The 20,322-nt window shown below is 37.0% G+C and overlaps 2 protein-coding genes across 7 annotated transcripts in view; both read left to right on the top strand.

Moving 5' to 3' along the window:
* F13B (coagulation factor XIII B chain) overlaps nt 1–20,322 on the top strand; it is a 301,636-nt gene that overhangs the window by 174,520 nt on the left and 106,794 nt on the right. The window lies entirely within an intron of this gene.
* KCNT2 (potassium sodium-activated channel subfamily T member 2) overlaps nt 1–20,322 on the top strand; it is a 130,505-nt gene that overhangs the window by 105,527 nt on the left and 4,656 nt on the right. For 2 of the 6 annotated variants that reach the window (XM_061379250.1, XM_061379248.1), the window contains 7 exons: nt 599–670; nt 3,154–3,288; nt 8,381–8,492; nt 11,280–11,381; nt 13,046–13,129; nt 14,478–14,606; nt 17,349–17,369. In XM_061379250.1, coding sequence (XP_061235234.1) covers nt 599–670; nt 3,154–3,288; nt 8,381–8,492; nt 11,280–11,381; nt 13,046–13,129; nt 14,478–14,606; nt 17,349–17,369 — 655 coding nt within the window. The remainder of the gene's footprint in view (nt 1–598; nt 671–3,153; nt 3,289–8,380; nt 8,493–11,279; nt 11,382–13,045; nt 13,130–14,477; nt 14,607–17,348; nt 17,370–20,322) is intronic. The other 4 variants (XM_061379252.1, XM_061379249.1, XM_061379251.1 and 1 more) reach the window with 3 other exon arrangements.

Genomic DNA, 20,322 nt, shown 5'->3' with positions numbered 1-20,322 from the left:
TTGCCTTGTTGTTATATCCCTAGTTTCTCAGTATGTCAGGGCAATTTATTACAGTATGTTTACTCTGATATCTACACATCACGTGTTCTGAAATTTCTGATGTTTCTTGGTATGCAAGAAAAAAAGTAAAATTTATGATTCAAAACCCAGTGCAATAAAATACAGTATCTTGGTTTTCACAGTCCATTTTAAAAATGTTTCATCTAAGTTTGTCTCATTGGCTTGAATGGAGTGTTTGGCACAAAATACAAATGGTGACTGGGTTTCTGCTTCACATTTTAATTGAAAAGTCTCACTGCTTATTTTAAATACTCCTAAGTCATACATTGGAGTATAACTTGATAGTGTGTCTTTGAAAACAGTCATTCCTTCTTATTTTTAGAATTGTGCTGTGCCATAAAATTTATGATTTAAAAGATGAATTTATTAATATAAGCATTCTATTTCCTGTTTAAAGTGATATTATAATTGAAAAGTTTTGGGTTTGTTTTGGGGTTTTTATTATTTTTTAAAAAGCTACCAGTTTATTGAAATATTTTAGAAAAGATGCTGCAGTTGTGATACTGTCTTTCATTTTGTAATCCCATCTGCTGCTTAGGCCAGATATGCATTTTCTGGATGCAATCTGTTGGTTTCCAATGGTTTACTACATGGTGGGCTCTATCGACAAGTAGGTGAAATAACTGTTAGAAAACTTAACGTTGTAGTACTCAGTGGTTTTCTGTGTGTATCGTCATTGCATGTTTAAACGTCTGTTGTATTTGAAAATGATCTGTTTGCATGCATGGTTTGTGTCTGTGTGCTATAATTTGGGATTTCAAATTTCTGACTTGCAAATCATTAGTGAAAAGTGTGACAGGGAATGCAGGTTAATATTGTCATGGTTTAAAGCCAGCTGGGAGCTAAGTACCAAATAGCTGTTTGCTCACCTCTGTCCTTTTCCCACAGGTAGGGTGGGGAGGAGAGTCAAAAGAATGTAAAACCTTCAGGTTAAGACAAGAACAGTTTAAAACTAAAATACAAAATGCTACTACTAATAACAATAAAGGAAATAACAAGGGGAGAGAATATAAAGCTAAAAGGGGATAGAAAAAAACAAACACAAGTGATGCACAATACAGTTGCTCACCACCCAATACCCAGCCTGACCTGAGCAGCAATGTGGCCCTTCCAGGCAACTCTCCCTAATTTATATACTGGGTATGACATGCTGTGGTATGGAATACCCCTTTGCCTAGTTTGGGCCAGGTGTCCTATCTCTTTTTCCTCCTGGCTTCTTGTGCCCTTCCTCACTGGCAGAGCATGAGAGACTGAAAAGTCCGATCAGGATAAGCAGTACTGAGCAGCAACTAAAACATCAGTGTGTTGTCAGCATTGTTCTCATACTAAAGCCAAAACACCACGTACTAGAAGAAAAAAAATAACTGTTATAGCTGAATCCAGGACAATGTTTTTAAAAAACATAAGATTAAGACTTATTTAGGCGCATTAATAAGTTTCTGCAAATTGCCAGATTCTAGTGTCATTCTATACTTAGATACAATTTGTCTAGGTTTACTGACTAGGGTTTTGTAAAGATAGCTACAAAATGTAGACAGTCTTCATTGTGTCTAACAGTCACCTTCTGGTACTTAAAATATCACCTACCCTTACATTTGTCTTCACATTTGCTAATATATACTTGCATATCTAGCTTTAGCAACATAGATTTAATGTAAAAATCAGGCAGAAACAATGGAAGAGCAAGGATTCATGAGCATTTGAGTAAACTCCTGTATTGCCAAGTCCATTTAAAGAAGAAAATGGTTTGCTTCACTACATACCTAATATTAAGTCAGGGCTACAACCTCATAATAATCAATCCCCAGGTGGAAAAAAACCCTCACCTTATTTCCTACCCTAAATTAACAGAATCCAGTTTTTCTGGATTCTGAAGAGTCAATGTTTCTCCAACTCGTATTGCACAGATTTCAGAGTTGTATGGGAGTCTATTGGCTATTAAGAAACCTATACTTAAAGGTACTTTAAAACTAGAATAACAATACTTCTAAAGCAGCACTTTCTAAATTTTCCACAAATTAGCTAAATTTACCTGCTAAAATAAGAAAAGCTTTTGAGCTTGTGAAACATTGAAATGCAAATAATCTGGATATTTCAGAATATGCTGTTATTTTCAGGGATCAACTGATATTACAGTTTGCCAAATGTGAAGGAACTGTAATGGCAGAACAGCTTTTCACCATGGATGTAAACAGAACACTGAAAAAACTCAGTTTTCCAATTCCCCCTTGGAAACCATGACATTCACCCTTTCTCATTCTCACTTGCTTAAAAATGGCTAAGCTCCTAGCATTTGTCTTCATCACAGAAAAGTCCTTTCTAATCTTTTCTAATATTACTTTGTTTCTATGGAAAATATTATTGTTAAAACAACTGACACATGCTTCATTTTGGAAACAAAGCTACAAGGCATGATGAGAACTCAGTTGTTTGTATTTCCTATTCTCAGGCTTTATGGGAAACACCATCCAACAAACAGCATGCAAGGCTTTACTGATGTACATCTGCTCTAAAAGCATCATGAGAACACTCCAACTCTTAGATTAACCTTAAAGAGGAATATGTGAGATGTCCTGACAGAACTTTTAATAGCATTTTGAAAATGAAGTATTATAGAATATGAAGTATTAATTGAAAATGAAGTATTATAGAATACGAAGTATTAATGGAAAATGAAGTAACTGTGGGAAAGAGCAACCCATAACATTTATCTGGGTCTGTTTATTGCCAAAAGTAACTGCAATGAAGCAAGTTGTTGCAGCATGCAGGGACATACTGTTTTCCCAAGTAATCATTAACGGCTTATTTTAAGAAGTTGAAATAAACGTATCATTTTGGCAAAAGGAGAGGGACTATAACAACCCACTGAAGTGCATTATGTATGACTTAGAGGAGAATAATCATTCATATCCTATTTCATGAATTGAGATTATATTCTCAACATAGATTGTATTGGAAATTATGATATGCACATGGAGATGAAGGGAACCAGCAACTCACACCTGTGATCTGCAAATTACAGCCATCGCCAGTCTTTTAAGTGTTCCATATTTAAGTTGCTTGTTTCTTTCTCCCTCTTTCTCTCCACAAAAGCCTAGATGATTTACTAAGATGTGGGGTCACATTTGCAGCTAATATGGTGGTGGTGGACAAAGAAAGTACAATGAGTGCTGAGGAAGACTACATGGCAGATGCTAAGACTATTGTAAATGTTCAAACACTCTTTAGGTAAGATATTTTTGCAATTTATCTGTGTATCCTCATTAACTGTGAAATATCTAGTGCCTTTTGTACTCCTATTAGAAATGACATCTTTTCCTCTTTTCTTCTATTTAATTTTTCCCATATATGAATTAGTGTCTTACATGGGCAGACTTTTTCCTAACCTGCTTAGCAATATACTCAGAATCCTAAGGTATTCTCCTGAAATTCTATGCATCCCAAAACTCAATGATCATTTAAAAAGTCAACTGTCAGGTTTGCAGGAAGCAAAAGAAAACTACTCTTGAAGACTTAGGACCCAAGATAGTTGAGAACAGAAATTTTTCCTCAGTGCAGCAGTCTTTCACAGTAATGCTAAAGCCAGTATGAAAAGCAGATCCTTCTAATGATAAAAGGTAAGCAATTCATCACTGTGAAGTTAATAGTAACTGGTCACATTTTAAATGTTTAGTTTTGAACAAAACTTAAGATTTTAGGCACATGTATGCAACAGTATGTAAGACAACTATGTACTAAGGGTCATGAAGGAATAACTGATTTGAGTGAAAAAATTGCCAGTCTTGTGAAGAGGCTGAGAAGGCAGTGCTGTGAAGAACTACTAAACACACTGAGATTTCCTGTTCATCTGAGAACCACCCCTGATTAAAGCCTCATTTTGTGTTAAATACCTTGATTTCACAAATAGTAAAAGATATGCGTCCCTTTAAACTGTGAAAAAAAACCTTATTTGCTTAAAAATACCCCAACCAAGTAGACAAGAAAAACCCACACACAAAACACATCACACAGTCAGGTATGAAATGCCTCCTTGATTTTGGGCTTAGGCCTAGCACTTCCTGCTGTTCACTCTAGTTAAGACCTGGACAAAATTAAGTCCTTCCCTGGAGGATTCAGTATCATTCAATATTGCTCCCCTTTTCTATGTCAAGTCTTCCATATAAGGCTGGAGAAAAGTGCATAGTTGAAGTCTCTTGAATCTGTATTTCAGAAAATAAGCTCATTAAAAGACAAGTATTTCAATGACTTTTTTAATGCAATCATGCAAGAATGCAGTTAACTGCTGTTAGCACTTCTGCATGTGCTCAGAAACAGCAAAAACTGTGTTGCACAAGTTCTCTCTTTTTCTAACTTTCAGGTTTTGAATTTCTGCCCAATACTAGCATGGGTGTATCTCATAATCACACCTAAATTTAATTTAGAAGCTATAATTGAATTTAATGTGTGCATCACCCAAGTCTGCTCTTAACCATATTGTGTTAGGATATCTCACTGAGGTTTTGATGTGTATCACTTAAATTTTTCAGAAATACATTTTACCCCCAAATATAAAAAATAACAAAAAATTGAGTTGAATGGAAAAAAAAAAAGCGCCACCTTAGAAAGTGCCAGTTGTTTTTTTCCCATGATTGTGTTCTACTTTGTAAAACACTAAAAGATAGTAACACAAGTAGATTACATACTATAGATATCCAACTAGAATTTACTAATAATTAAGTTGTCTTGCACAATGCTTACAACTAGATGGCAGAGTTAACTCATGTCCAAACTGTATATCTGGTTCAGTATGTTTTTAGTACTGCATGGTACTTTTTAGAGATACCAGAAGAAATCAGAATAAATTTCTTAGTTTAAGACACAGCACTACTTTTCTCCCTAGCTTTTCTCCTTAGGACATGAATAATAATTTCACTGCATTTTTATAGGGTGTAAAGTTGTAGAAATAAGTAAGCTTTGGGAAGAAGCCTCAGGTAATAGCATTTACCTCCTCTACAAAATAGACTACGTTCATTGCACCGAGGTAAATAGTTTTGCAGCTCAACTTTAAAAATGTGTTTAAAGGTTTTTTCATTACTTAATAATACATAATAGTGTCAGAGACTAATGAAGAGGAGGCTGGACTGTAATTTTAAAGGATTTTAAACCACTGCTAATATATGATGTTCTCAAAGTTAGTGCATCAGTGAAGCAGGTTCCACTTAATGTCACTAAGTTAAATCAGAAGAGAGAAGCTATTCTAAACCTCCCTAATTTGACTTGGATCAGCTGACCTCATTAGGGGCAGTAAACAGGCATGAAAAGGTGATTCAAGTGGGCTGAGGTACTGTTTGGCCTAGGTTCAGTTCAGTACTCAGATACCTGTTCTGACATTAGTCCCTTATTTACATAAATTAATAATCTTGCTTTGCCAGCAGAGTTTGTGTAACCCCACTTTAGAAGACAATGGATTGTTTATAACAACAAGGTTAGTAGCACTTTTACGGCTAGAAACTGTCCCATACCAATTAAAACTGTGACACAACACTAGCTTATCTGACTTAATTATACATAGAAGGAGTAAAGAAGTGTGACTCAAATGGTCACACTGACTAAGAGAAGATTTTTAATCCTCTGGATGGGAAAGAACAATTTATCATAGTTTAAAAGTACAAGGAGAAATTACTAGTTTTGGACTGTGTCCAAGAGATGCTTTTGATTTTTTTATATGAAATATGAAGCCAATCATTGAGTCTGTATTGACAGCTGTAAATCCACTTCAGAAAAATAGTGGGTGCTCTCAGGCAGTAGGTCTATACTAGGGGTGTTTATATATTTACTCTTGCTTTCTATTAATTAATAGGTTTAAATGTTAGTGTTCAGGAGGCTCTGTTTTTAATAGCTAACATCTTGAAGACTATGTTTCAAATACTTCAAGAAGCCTGTTGACAGCAGGACATGTATCGAGTCAATAGTCTGGCTGATACCTAGCAGTCAGCACCATATTGTAGATAAAGCAAATGAGGTTTTACAATGGTATTAAATTGTTTTCTTGGTTTATCTTTTTGGTTCAGGAAAGAATTAAATGTATCTCTTGCTAGTCTTATTCCCAAATACCAGATCAACAGCAATCCATGTCTTCATCAGGCTGCTGAGGGCTTTCTGCACCCTGTCCAGTCCTTTTCACTAGCATGGGATAGAAAAGAGGAATAAAAAGAGGTATCTTAGCCTGCTCCAGTGCTGAAAGCTTGTGGACAGCATGCCTTACAGTCAGGGCAAGAGGCAATCTGGACTTCATTGCCTGGAAAGTCATTTTCCCCTGATTCTGCTAAAAGGCATTGATAAGTAAAATATGTATTTAGCTAAGACCAGGTTTGAAACTGATTTCCTAGCATAAATCAGGTTTTATATCTGGTAACAAACTAAACCCATCTTTAACAAAAACCTGGTAATCTGCATTTTTTCCTGCAACTTTGGTATGTTTTGTTGTTAGATCAGCTTTTAATTTCCTATTGTTCTTAGTTCTGGGTGTTATATTGCTAGTTTTCAAATATGAATGGCTGTCCTTTAATACAGCAATACAAGAAAATTTCCAGCCAGCAGAAGCTTAAGTATTTCTATGCTGCATGATACAGAATTAACAGAAGAAATTCATATTCTCCTTCCTCAGAACTTTAACACATTTGTTAAGCTACTTAATATGTACAAGTTCATACGTTCAATTGTGATATTACCAGGACTTTTTTTTCACCCAGTTTTTATGAGCACTTCACAGGCTTTTACAAAACACATCACACAAGTGAAGATGTACCACAGTTGCATCTCAAGTGTATGGTTATGTATTTAATCTATGCACATAGACACCATTCCCTAAGTGCCTAATCTTTAGTAGGACGTAAGTAGACTTTGTATAACAATACTGCACCACTCAAAGTTTGTATCAAAGTCTGAATGTAAGAGTTAAAAAGGCACAGAAATTCCTGAGCATGCACAGTGCCTTTCAAACTGCAGCATACTCAAGTGGTTATTGTTAAGTGATCCACACGCTCTCCCAGTTCACCAATTCCATTTGTCCTTGTATGTTCATACCTAATACTTGGTTATTCAGTGATATAACTGCTAACAAAAGAAGGGCTAGCATTTTTACCGTCACGTGTTCAGGACGTGTTTGGAATCATGTGATCATTACCAGTCTGCATTTTGGCATTGAGAGATTTAGGAAACTGTATTGCAATAATATGGTATTAACACATACTGGCAGATAGTTTTGACATACGTTTCCCCACATTTAGGCTCTGCTTGAATTGCCATTTCAGTGAAGTTCCTCCTTACAAAAATGAGGGGAAAAGACTAAAGACTTGCAAAAAAGGTACATTGGATTCCATTTGACACTAACTTACTAAATTCAGCTTTCAAGAAAACCACGTAATTTTTTTAACTGATTGAAGCCACATTAATGATGTCATTAGCACTACAATTATCTATTGTCACATGTAAATAAGTACTTTCAGGATCAGCAAAACAGATTACAAACGGATATCTCATTTTCTGACACTAATCTGTAGAGGAAATTCTCAAATGATAACCCAAGTTTTATCCCAAGTTGCTTAGTATAGCATAGCTTAAGACACACATTTATTTCTAGCTGTTAGAGCTCCGAGGGCTGAGGAAGGGGTCTTCAGTTTGCTTTGTGAAAATCTGTGTAATTCAGCCAGAACAGAGTTAAATTTTATTCACTGTCTTTTTTTTGTTACTGGAAGCCTGAAGTAGTGATAATTTATGAATATTCAGTGTATTTAAGTGTTTCAAAATGAGAACGTAAGTATACCTAAGCATACTTTTTCTCAGCAAGTCCCAAGAAGTGTCAATTTTCATCTGTGTTGCTCAGTCTATGGACACAGAGCATACAAACAAAACTACAAAATAAAAAAATCAAATGTAACAACTACATAAGGCAGTTCTAATAGTAGTTCATGTACAACCAGATAATAGGTGCAGGCCATAGAGTTTTGCATGTTTTTGTTATTTCCTACAGATTTGTGTCATTTTAGAAATTATTAAATAAAACCTCTGGTAATAAAATTAAGTGGTTCCTTTCTGACATTAAAATATGTTATAAGGTCAACATTTGAATCTATGTTTTCTTCTTTGTGAATGCTACAGAGAATGTTTTTTAGTTTCCTTTGCTATTTTGCCAGCATTCCCTTGTGCCAAAAAACACCACAGGTTTCAGGGACCTGATTAAAAACATGGGCACGAGTACAAGCTACAGCATTATGCCGAGCCTTACACTTGTGAATTGTTATAATCAGAAATCTGACTGTTACATTCTTTTAAAATATAGGTTGTTCTCAAGCCTAAGCATTATCACAGAACTAACTCACCCAGCCAATATGAGATTCATGCAGTTCAGAGCCAAAGACTGCTATTCTCTTGCACTATCCAAATTAGAAAAGGTAAGGAGATTTGCCTCCCCTGCCCCCAGTTTGAATGTTACCATTTTAACAGGATGTCGTGATCTTTTATTTATGTTCCTAGAAATTATCTATAATTTTCTTTAAGTAGCTATATCCCCTTCTTCGTTAATTCCAAAGTATGTCAGGGAAGGAGCGGCTGGGTACCACATTTATGAAATAAAACTGCTGGGACATTCTGGCACATTTCTGGCTTCTATATCTGCTTTATTTTCTGGGAAGCAAGTAATAAAACAGAGCTCAATGCAAAGTGCACAAGTAAAAACTATTTCTTGCAAATCTTCTTTAGGCAAGAATAAGGAAACTTGTAATAAGAGATAGAAAGAAACAATAAAATAAAATGAAAATAAAGGGAGAGAATAAATTTCTAAGCTTCCATTTTAAAATAAAACAAGTAGGAGCGGCCTTACGTTTATTATCAGAATTTTGGATAAGAGTCAGACAATTCCTCAAATATCTCTTGCTTTATCCCACACGTTTCTTGGCAGAAAAGCAGAATCTGCTGCAAATTTCTTTAAACAGATGGAAGGATAAACATATACCTGAGTCATATAATAGGACGATAGCCATTTCACAGCAAATCCCTATAAAATATTTTATGGCATGAACCTAAGGGGATTTAATGTAACATATGTTACAATATGAATGTAATTTTAATTTTGAAGACTTTGTTGTGAAACAAATCTCAGCATTTTTTCCATAATAGGCAAGTTTTTATTCTCAATAGGATCTGAAGAAAAATATCTTCCACTTTGTCTACTGCACTAAAAACACTCAAATACATGAGTCTGAGCTACAAAAGAAATACAAAGCTTCTTGTTTCTGTGGTGTACACCAGTAAGCACAGCAACATGCTTATCTAGTTGGAAGTGTTCTTTGTACAATTAGACTGCTTTCTTCAACTCAGAAGCACACAAGTTGCTAGAAACACCCCTTTGCTACTCAGGCATCAAAGCACACATGTATGCCTATACGTGCAAGAGCATGAGTGTGTGCTTATGTATGTATTTCTCATTGAGAAAAATCTCTAGTACAAGGCAGTAGTATTTGGTCAGAACAGATAGCGACTGTAATAAAAAAAAACCTGAAATAATAATTGTATTTTATTTCCTTAAAATTTTTGAAACCCCTTTAATGTCACCTCTGTCAATTTCTTTACTTTTTTTTTTAAAGACAGAATAATGGCATATTTTTAAGAGTTATTTGCTGTGTGTTTTTATCTGGAGAGTAAATTCTTTTTGTGTGACGTTGTTTTCAACTCCACTTATGTCAAGCCACAGAAGTCCCCAGGTACAACCAGACTATCCAGTGACAAATGGGTTAGAATACTGCTGTTCAACAAAACCATTAGCTAGAGCAGACTGCTCATTTGTGTATCACAGAATCAGAGCATGTTTAGGGATGGAAGGGACTACTGAATGACATCTTACCTAAGACCCCTTCTCAAGCAGGACCATCTAGGGGCAGTTGCCCAGGATGATGTCAAGAGGGCTTTTAACTGTTCCCAAAGAGGGAGAATCCTCAACCTCCCTGGGCAGGCTGTGCCAGTGCTCAGTCACTCTGACTGAGTAAAAATGGATCTCCTGACATTCAGAAGAAACTGACTGTTTCAGCTGTTGCGCACTGCCTCTTGTCCTGTCCCCTAGGCACCACTGAAAAGAGCCTAACTCTGTCTTCACTGCACCCCCTGTTCAGCTATTTTTACACATTGATGACATCATCCTAAGCCTACTCTTCTCTGGGCTAAACAGTCTCAGCTCTCCCTCAGTCAAGATCCCACATTCCCTTGATCATCTTAGTGGTGCTTGTCTGGACTATCTCCAGTAGCTCCCCCTCTCCTTTTACTGGGGAACCTAGAACTGGACACAGTACTCCAGGTGTGGCTTTAGTCTTAGTGAGTAGTGCAGAAGGATCACCTTCCTCAACATACTCTCAACACTCCTCCTAACTCAGTCCAGGACACCATTCACCACCTTTGCCAGAAAAGCACATTGCTGGCACATGTTCAACTTTTATGTTCAATAGGACCCCTGGCGTCTTCTCTGATGAGCTACTTGCCAGCCAGTCAGTCCCCAGCATGTATTACTGCAGATATGTGTTGGACATAAGTGTCTCAATTCCAACACATACTACATTTCTGCACTTTGAGAACACCTCTTCATGGCATCACTGAACTGGAAGCTTGGTATTACCCTTCCTCTTAAACTTAACAAACTTCCAACCTGTAGTTCTGCTCTCTGATAACTGAAGGAATAGGAAGCACATTGTGGTGGGATTTCTCTGCAAGTGAATTGTCATAAGGCATAACTATAGTTATGTTTAGTTATGTATATCCCTTCCCCAGAAGAATTAGAGCAGTAAGTTTCTACCCCAGATTCTGTTCATGTTTTGTGTTGCTAGTAACCTTTCTGACCTTAATGAGATTACACTGTCAGCACCAAGGAACCGGAGCAGGAATAACCAGAGCTTTGCTCTAAGCACCCTTGAAATTCATCCATCACTTTTAAAATTATTTGGTCGAATATGCCCATTCAATTTGAAATGTGATGACTGAAACAACGTATGCATTAAACAAAATCTTTTAACCTGAAAAACTGTAAGTACTGAACAAAGATGCTATATGTTTTCAAAAGAAACTGTATTCAGAGTAAAGAGATTTTACACCTTTGACCTCTTTCAAGGTAATATCAATTTGATGGTTTTTATTATTATTGTCCTTCCAAAACCAGCACTAGAAGTGTTTTCTATTTGTTTTTAATTTCTTAACAGAAAGAACGTGAGAAGGGATCTAATCTAGCATTTATGTTTCGACTGCCCTTCGCTGCTGGCAGAGTTTTCAGCATCAGTATGTTGGATACACTGCTTTATCAGGTACTATGCACGATAATGGAACTTGCCTTAACACAAACATGCAGTGTTACCACCTATTTTATTACATTTTATTGTTGTATTACCTTGTTTTCCTACATGTAAGCCATTAATGTACATGTCACTGCCAGGAATAATCAAAGGCAAAATACCATCAAGCATGTTCTAAAGACAGTACTAGCCCAGTTATGAACTCCCAAACACAAAACCCTGTCCTTGTGCAAGTTCTGTTGCTAAACAATATAATACTGTTTGTGAAACTCTCCATAGTCAGACAAGTAGGATGGTTTTGACAAGGACTACATAGGTTATACAGACTGATAGCTCCCGTGATCTGCAACGAAAAGGCAGTGCCCATTCTCGCACAGTAGTGTCTCTAACCACAGAAATCAACAGCATCACTTTTATGAGTAGTTTATCAGTCATCTGCATCTGCACTGTGTCCTGTTGTCTTACTTGTGAGAACTAGATGAGTCCAGATGTATCACTAATGAGTCCCAATGAGCCATTGTATCTGGCCCTAACAAGAAATATATGCAGTGGTTACAAAGAGACAGTGGTGGGAAGAACCTTGCTGCCCAAGAATCCAGATCAGGGCTCCTCATGCAAAAAGAAATGATGACAGTCAGTGTGGATAAAGAAAGAGCAGCAGCCTCAGACAGTTGGTAAAACAATCTGAAGAAAATATAGGATCATGACAAATGAAGGTAGCAACTGGTTTCAGGGTGGAAAGAGAGAATATTGCCCTCACTCCTGAATAATGACTACCTTTCTGCACATCAGGATGCCTGAGCAGCAGCTGCTAGCTCTAGGTTTCAAGTATCAAAGTACACAAAATAAGCAGCAACAGCAGCATGGCCCACGCAGCCTGCTCGCCTAAGTGGCTATCTACTTTTCCTATACCTAGAGCTAGCCTGTGGATGCTTCCATATTCAGGTGCTAAACATAAGCATTTAGCTTAATTTCTATCTTTTAACCAATCAGCAAAACACTTCTGTTAGCAGAGCAACAAGCCTAAACTGAGATAAGGCAGATCAACCCTTAAAAAAAAAAAAAGGCAAAAGCAATTGAGTTGTTTGAATTAAAACAGCAGCAGTCTCACCTTAGTATTACCCACTGCTCAGTACTGCAGACCCATCTAACATGCAACAGCATCTCTTTTGCACAGAAGAGTTCACTACTCAGTACTGCAGACCCATCTAACATGCAACAGCATCTCTTTTGCACAGAAGAGTTCACTACTCAGAACTGCAGACCCATCTAACATGCAACAGCACCTCTTTTGCACAGAACAGTTTATTATTATAATTTGACACCTAATAAGGCTAACACCTTTCTTCTGCTGATCTTACATCTACCTTTGCTTTCATGGTGCCTTATTATACATTTGTCTCTTTGAATCCTGTATGTATATTGCATGCATAAGCAGGACCAAATAAGAACACTTATTTTATGTAAGTATATTCAGCACAAAATTAGGGATAACTATTGCTACAATACTTTGTACAAACTTAACATCACTTTGCCTACTTAAAGGATAGAGTTTGATTGTAAACACAGATGTACAGTTTCTGTCAAATTCACACATGGTGCTAACAGTTATCTGTTCATCTGTTAATTAAAGCTTTTTTGTTTATTTTCCATCTCTCCTGTTGAAACTCTTGCAGTCATTTGTGAAAGGTTATATGATTTCCATCACAAGACTACTTCTGGGACTTGATACCACACCAGGATCTGGGTTTCTTTGTTCAGTAAGTTGTTAGTAAAAATTACTACAGAGTACTAGAGAAGATTCTGTACTGTCTGAAAAATACCTGGGGATTTGTGTACAGCACTTGCTCTTGTGAAAGTCCAAGAAAAGTCATGTTTCCTTTTTCACTAGGGGAGAAGACATGAAAATGGCCACTTCCATAGCAAAAAACCACCCCCAAGCAAAAGAAAATACAATATATTCTGTAAGGCTCAAAGGAAAACAGGATAGACAGGAAAGCACAGGAAATGTGTATTTTTTAATAACAGAGCAATGGCAGTTCAGCTAACAACTTTAAAAATTAAGTATATAAAACGCGGGAAACATTACCTGTCTGGTACAGCATGGCTAGCACTGACACACAATGCTATTTCATGACACCCATTTCCATCATAGACAATAAAGAGCAGAACTGGAATTTAGATAAAAATAATATATATTAAATGGCTTTAGTGTCAAAGTTCGAAAGTCATTGTTGTGGCTTAAGCAGTTATGTATGTCAGTGCAGAGTTTATATCTAGTTTTCTACACATGTATAGACACAAACCATAAGAATTCATTTTTACTAAAAATAAACCCCACCTTTCTGGCTTCACCTTCACCCATCACACCCCAGCTGTCAAACAGATCAACAGAAGTTATGTATCCACTGCTTTCTGGGGAACTACAAAGAATTGCAGGATGTTGTTCTCTAAAAAGAAGTTATCAATGATGGTCTAAGAAAGTTATTTAAATAAAAGCTAGTTATAGATATGTGGGTCAATCTTTAAGCTTTGCTACTGTGCATGCAAGACAGCTGAAACTCTGAAAATAGGCTCACATACCCTGAAATAAAGGTATTGTAATAGTAATTAAATACTAAAGATTGATTTTAGGCTTTCATATGTCATTTATGCTTAGTGTATTAATTTTCCTTCAACTCCCTTTTCTCCAGATATTCAGCCTGCAGTCTAGTGAGCAGTTTCCTGGCTGCATTCATAATACTTAAGTGGTCTTCAGTCTGTCCATCACCAGTTTCTTACTGCTGTCAATATTTAGCCCATTCTGTGAGAGTTTAGTCAGATGTGAACACTGAATGAAGTTTGCCATATAAGTTTTTAAGTAATTTTAAAACAAGAACAGAATTTCATAAGACTGAACCATTTGCACTGCAATGTCTCCCAAACAGGGAGAAAACAAAAGAAACAGTGTCTACAGACTCAACAGAAGCTCCAGATTTGTTGTGGAGCAAAGGTGCAATACAATCATTATTAGCTCGTGTTTAGTTGTGATTTTTTTTTTTCCAAGAAGAGTGTACAGAATAAGTGATAAACCCTCAAAAGCCCTCCTTCCTATCATTATTTGTTCAGGTGAAGATCACAGAAGAGGATCTATGGATTAGGACATATGCCAGACTGTATCAGAAACTTTGTTCTTCTACAGGAGACATTCCAATTGGAGTCTATAGGACAGAATCCCAAAAGCTTACAACATCCGAGGTATGTCAGTTTACTGTACTTTTCTTTCAATTCGATTATAGACTATACAACATTCTTTGGTCCTCATCAGAACGGGAACCATTTATTTAAAGAATATTATTAATATCCTATCTGCAAATGCACAGAATTCTGATAACCCACTGAAGGTCTCCTGCTGCTGACATGTATATGGCTACATGAATTCAGGGCCCCCATTTAGCCCCAGACTTCATGAATACCCAGAGCCGTCTAGAGTCTACATACTGACTTTCATTCCTGTGCTCACCTATAGAGAACTGACTGATTGGAAACAAGGGGTAGCTCAGGTGCAGATAGGACAGGCTAGGATAGTTCTAGTTTGAACCTGCATACAGTGATTAACAGCAGTATTCACAGCAAGCTGTATGACAAGGTCCTGTATCAGGTTTAACAAGACAACACTTCTCCCAAAACAGCTGGCATTTCAGTGTTCACATGAATTCCTAGTTAGAAATGAGCAACAAGAAAATTAATGTTATTCAGTGTATTGTGGGATTTCTCTAAATTTAGTTGCCAAACAGTGGTAATTTTTTGTATACGTGTATTTAAGCATCTGCCATCTAAATGTATACATTTCTCCCTATACATAATGACAAAACGACTTTTTACTATTTAGCGTACTTTGTGCAGATTTTATTTCTGTCATGTATAAACCACTTTTTTTACATGATTAGTACTGCCATCTCATGAAACCGTTCTCAAACACAGCTGTAAAATACAACTGTGAACAACAACTTTCCTCTTTCTTCTGCAATGTTCAGATATAGTTTACTGGTTTCCAACACAGACAATTTGCATTTTCTCTTCCATATTGCAGAAAAACATTGAGCCATGTAATGCCTAATGGCAAGGTTTAACTTGAAGGAAGTACACAGTTCAAATTCAGTTAATTTTTAAATGAGAGATACAAAAAGCTGTGCAAGATTCGACCACATTCAGTAGCTCCTCTCTCTCTGTGGGCCACCAATACCTTGACAAGCAGCTTTTACAGCTTAGCCAGTGGGCTGTGCCACTGCAACAATGTCGGCTGATTTTCTTCTTTTATCAGTATAGCAGCATTAACATCATTCATCAAAATCTTTCCTTGGAGAAGAACACAGGCAACACACTGTTAGTATGAAAAAAAAAGTCCATCATAGCTTTCAACAAAAAAAGAGGACATGCCAGATTTTAATAATTTATTAAATAAGGGTAAGTAAGGTAAAACTCATGGTGATGCTTTATTCTCACATTCACAGCTGGCTAGTTGACTTGAGGTCCAAAAAAGAGAATCAAGAAATTTGAACTATGAGCATACAATATATTGTGAAGAGCTCATTCAGGTGGCCTGTTTTTCTCCTTTCTGCTTGTTCACATGTTTCAAACATACAGGCGTATTGACAGACAGCAGCTGTGCAGGGAACGGGTAACTATAAGAGTAATACTCATCAAAACAGACTTCTGTTTTTTGGCAGAGGGCTGGAAGGTAAGCACACACACTCGGGTCTTCCGAAGCAAAATTAGCTAATAAATTAATGGTATTTCAAATCTTTTTCTGAAAGCAAGGTTTGTGATCATTAGTCACTTAACACTAAACTCACGATTGTACCATAACGCTAGAACCTCTGGAGCCTGTGCACATGCAGCTGCTCAGGTGCTTGATTACTTGGTCAGACAAGGCCCAGATTTTGTTTAAGATAGTTATTATCCATGGAGGCACTGAAACCAGCCTAGAAGCCACAGTCCAATAGATAGAAGAGTTCTATTATTTCCTATCGGCTTTCACAGGTAATCTCATGAAGAATTTGAGTTAAATCAGGTAGAGGAAGAAGGGGAAGGGGGACAGGGAAATCTAGTTATTAAACTGCTTAAAGTTTTTAAATTGTCAGACCGGACTAGTGTAGGTGAATGGCAATGTCTTTATTAAGTAAAAGCATTTGTTACTCTCTATAAAAAGCTCTGAATGCAGACCCGCAGTGGTATTGTCACACTTAAATACTTCAGCAGTCTCTTGTTCAGCAGGTGAGCATTTTTGAAACCCTTCCCCCTTTAGAGAGGGGCAGGGGAAATCTTCCTTAACCTTTGATTTTTCCCAGAATACAGAAGAGCAACATTAAGCTCTGCTGCTGTGGTCTTTATGGGTAGATACCTACAAATGCAGCGATGATGAAAGCTGCAACCCTTCTACAAAGTGTTTCTTATGAAGTTAAAGGATTTTTTGACTCATTTCTCTAAAAAAAATATTAGCATGGGAGAGCATATTAGCATGGGCGAGCACTTAGCTTTTTTGACATATTAAGCCAAAACCAACTTTCAAACCCTGTTGGATTCGATCTTTAAAATGGAGGTAACAGAAAAGTAAATTGCTATATTTCTCAGCAATTACAAACTTACAACCATAATTTGAAGGTTTCTAACTCAGAGAACCTCCAGTACACATATCAATTTGAGTTTAAAGAGACATAAAGCTTAGTTTGTGTTGCTGACACCTGGAAGTTATCAGTTAAGGGTTAACTCCGGTCACAAGAACAAGATTTGCCAATATTAATATTTCTACATACACAATTTCCTCTTTGACACTCCCTTTTTATACTGTGCACACAAGAAGCCCTCACTTCACTCTTGACAGATTATTACCTGCGTAGCTAGTTCACTATGGTTCCTGTTAAACAGTCCGTGTTTGTTTCTTTAGATTCACTTCTATTTAAATTGTCTTCTCTTTTCTTTCCCCCCTTTCTTTGTCAGTCACGAGAAATGGCTTCACAAGTAAGTATTTTCTTGTTGTCTGCCTGTTTCTGGGTGTTGTGGCTTAAGCCCAGTAGGCAGTAAGCACCACACAGCTGCTTACTCATTTCCCCCCACAGTAGGGTAAGGGAGAGAACAGAACTTTAAAAGTGAGACAACTTGGTGGTTGAAATTGAAGATAATTGAACCTGTAGAGAAAAAGCTGCATGTGCAAGGAAAGCAAAGCAAGGAATTCACTCATTCCCTTCATCAGGCAGGTGTTCAGCCATCTTCAGGAAGGCAGGGCTCCATCACACCTACTGGGGAAAACAAATACCGTAACTCTCCAAGTCCCTCCATTTCTTCATCTCCCCTCAGCTTTTACTGCTGAACACAGTGCCATATGGTATGGAATATCCATTTGGATAGTTGGGGTCAACTGCCTTAGCCATGTCTACTTCGCAGCTGCTTATGTACCCCCAGCCTATTCAATTGGCAGGGCACTGTGAAAAGCAGAAAAGGCCTTGACACTGTGTAAGCACTGATCAGCAATAACTGAAACACCCCTGGTATCAACACCATATTCATCACAAACCCAAAAGGTAACCCCCATACAAGCAGAAGAGCATTCCTGGAACACTAGTTGCAATCAAGGGCTATTGGTATATGGAGCAGTGAAGTTACTTCAACATACAACTTGCACCAAAAAAAAAAAATAAAATAAAGACATTGCTTCAGAACAGATTAGATGAATCTGCACATTAAAAGTGCTTCACATTTTACACACATAGCTCCCAGGAAGCAGCAAGGCAAGGGAACAAAGATCCAACAAACTGACTGATGTTTGCCATTGTAGGGCTGTTACCATCATACACCTAGGTATCTTTCACAGAGTTCACCATGTTTCTGTTCTAAGGAGTAACGAAAAATATAAGTACACTTCATAAAACAGAAGATGATCAATTACTACTTTGTAATAGTAATGACACTGGATCATTGATTCTGCTTCTCATGCACAGGTTTACAAGCTATGCAAAAAAAAAATAAAAGAAATTAAACCAACCAAACCTCAAAATAAATTGACAGTAGTTAACAGAAGTACTTTTAAAGAAAGTTTGAGACTGATTAAACCAGAGATGGAAACAAAAGTGCTCTGCACTGGGTTTTTATCTTCTGTGTATTGAACAGCTGCCACCAACAGCCACGCTTTTGTGCTGCCTTTGAAAGAGGGTTTGGGTTTCTGTGGTTTTGCCTTGTCTTAAAGAGTTTATTTTTCTCCTGCATACAGTGAAGAGCCATTCTGCACATCTTTCTTAAGAGGCACCATAAAAACTGAATTATCACCTAAGTAAATATTTATCACCTTAATTTATAGTTTTGACTCATCTGTCCCAGTGTTTCAGAAGTTCAAGCTAAGAATTTACAGACTCACAAAATCAAAAGACTCATTCTTTTACTTGGCATCTCCTGATTAATCACTGGCTCAGAAAAATATAACTTACACTCATGTAATAATTGGTTTGACTGGTCTCTGCCTCTGCAGAATTACTGGCAGCAAGCCCAGGTGGCTGTTTTATCAAGAGCTGGACAAGGAAAGCTCCCATGCTTTCAGGAAGAAAGGCAAACAAGACCATCATTCATACTCAGTTTGTGTCAGATTTATTCATGCCAAATAGACTATAATCGCACCTTATCAGATGGAATGTACTTTGCCTACCTCAGTCCTTACTGTAAAATATGTGCAAACCCAAAATTTCAATTTAAAATCACAAACAACAAAACCAAATAGCATTCCTGTACACAGGGGCTCAGCGTTCTCTCCTAAGCCCTCCCCATATAGTATCAGCTGAGTCAGTAACGTAACTTCAAATCTATTAAACCCCAAAACAAATGACAAACCAACAAAAGAAACCCCCCCAAAACCCAATCAAACAAACAAAGAAAGCAACCCAGACCACAAAACGCCCCAACATGAACAAATAATTAACCAACCAAAAAAACCCGACAAAACCCAAAATCAAATGAGCCTTTCTATTGCAGACTAAGCTGAGGAGCTCAGTAAATTAGCAGGTCTTTGCATAAGGTTTATTGCAAGATTCCAGTCTAGGATATTCAAGATGTTGCTACAACATAAGTATCTTTAGTGTTCTTTGTAATTGTTGGTTTTGATTGGTTTGTAGTTTGTTTGGGTTTCCTTTACACAGATAAAAGACAGTCTGTGCAAAAGGGAAAAAATAGTGTGTTTCTTACATTGTCAGACTTACTCATATCAAATATTATCTTATGGACTCCAGGAACTTTACAGATTCTGTGTGGGACAGGATGGTAAGCTTCGTGAAGAAAGGTTTTATTCAACACAACATTGCTTTCAGATTTTGTGTTAATGGGAGAAGGCCTTTAGAACCTCTAGCACTTCGGGCTAGATTTGCTTTATACTCATTACTTCCAGCTTACTGTGAACTGTTTTTCTTCTTGGGGATTTATACAAACTGAGCCAGTTCTACTTTAAGTCATCTCTGGTTTATATTTCATTTACTGATTTTAAGCACTCAGCATATTGAAATCAGTCCCCGGTAACCTGATAACATGACTTTGCTGATACCAGGGAGGGCTTCACTGTTTCAATTTCAATAAAAGACATGTTTCAAAGATCAGGGCAATAACTCAGGTTTCTAAGAAAATAGTTTTGAAACTAGAAGCTAGAAGAATGAGTTAAATGTAAAATAGGCATTAAAAGAATTTTGAAGGTAGCTTTTGACATGTTTGTTTATATATTCCCTATAATCGTTTTGTATGTTAGAACTGCATATATAGCCTATCTGCTTGAGATATTTCAGTACTGCTATATGTGTGTACTACTGGCACTAACTGGGTGGCATGAAGAAGACAGCAACAGAGGGCTAGATTTTGGCTTTGAAATCTGCTGCTTTTTGTTACTCTATGAGTGAAAAAACATCATTATGCTTTAAGTTAGGAATTAATCACCTCTTTTGCA

This window comes from Neopsephotus bourkii, unplaced genomic scaffold, assembly GCF_033783945.1.
Source record: "Neopsephotus bourkii isolate Nb327-2 ecotype Australia unplaced genomic scaffold, CSIRO-AGI_Nbou_v1 NB_1768, whole genome shotgun sequence".
Classification (NCBI taxonomy): Eukaryota; Metazoa; Chordata; class Aves; order Psittaciformes; family Psittacidae; genus Neopsephotus; species Neopsephotus bourkii.
Note: the sequence above shows the minus strand (reverse complement) of the source record. Positions and strands in the feature narration are given on the sequence as shown.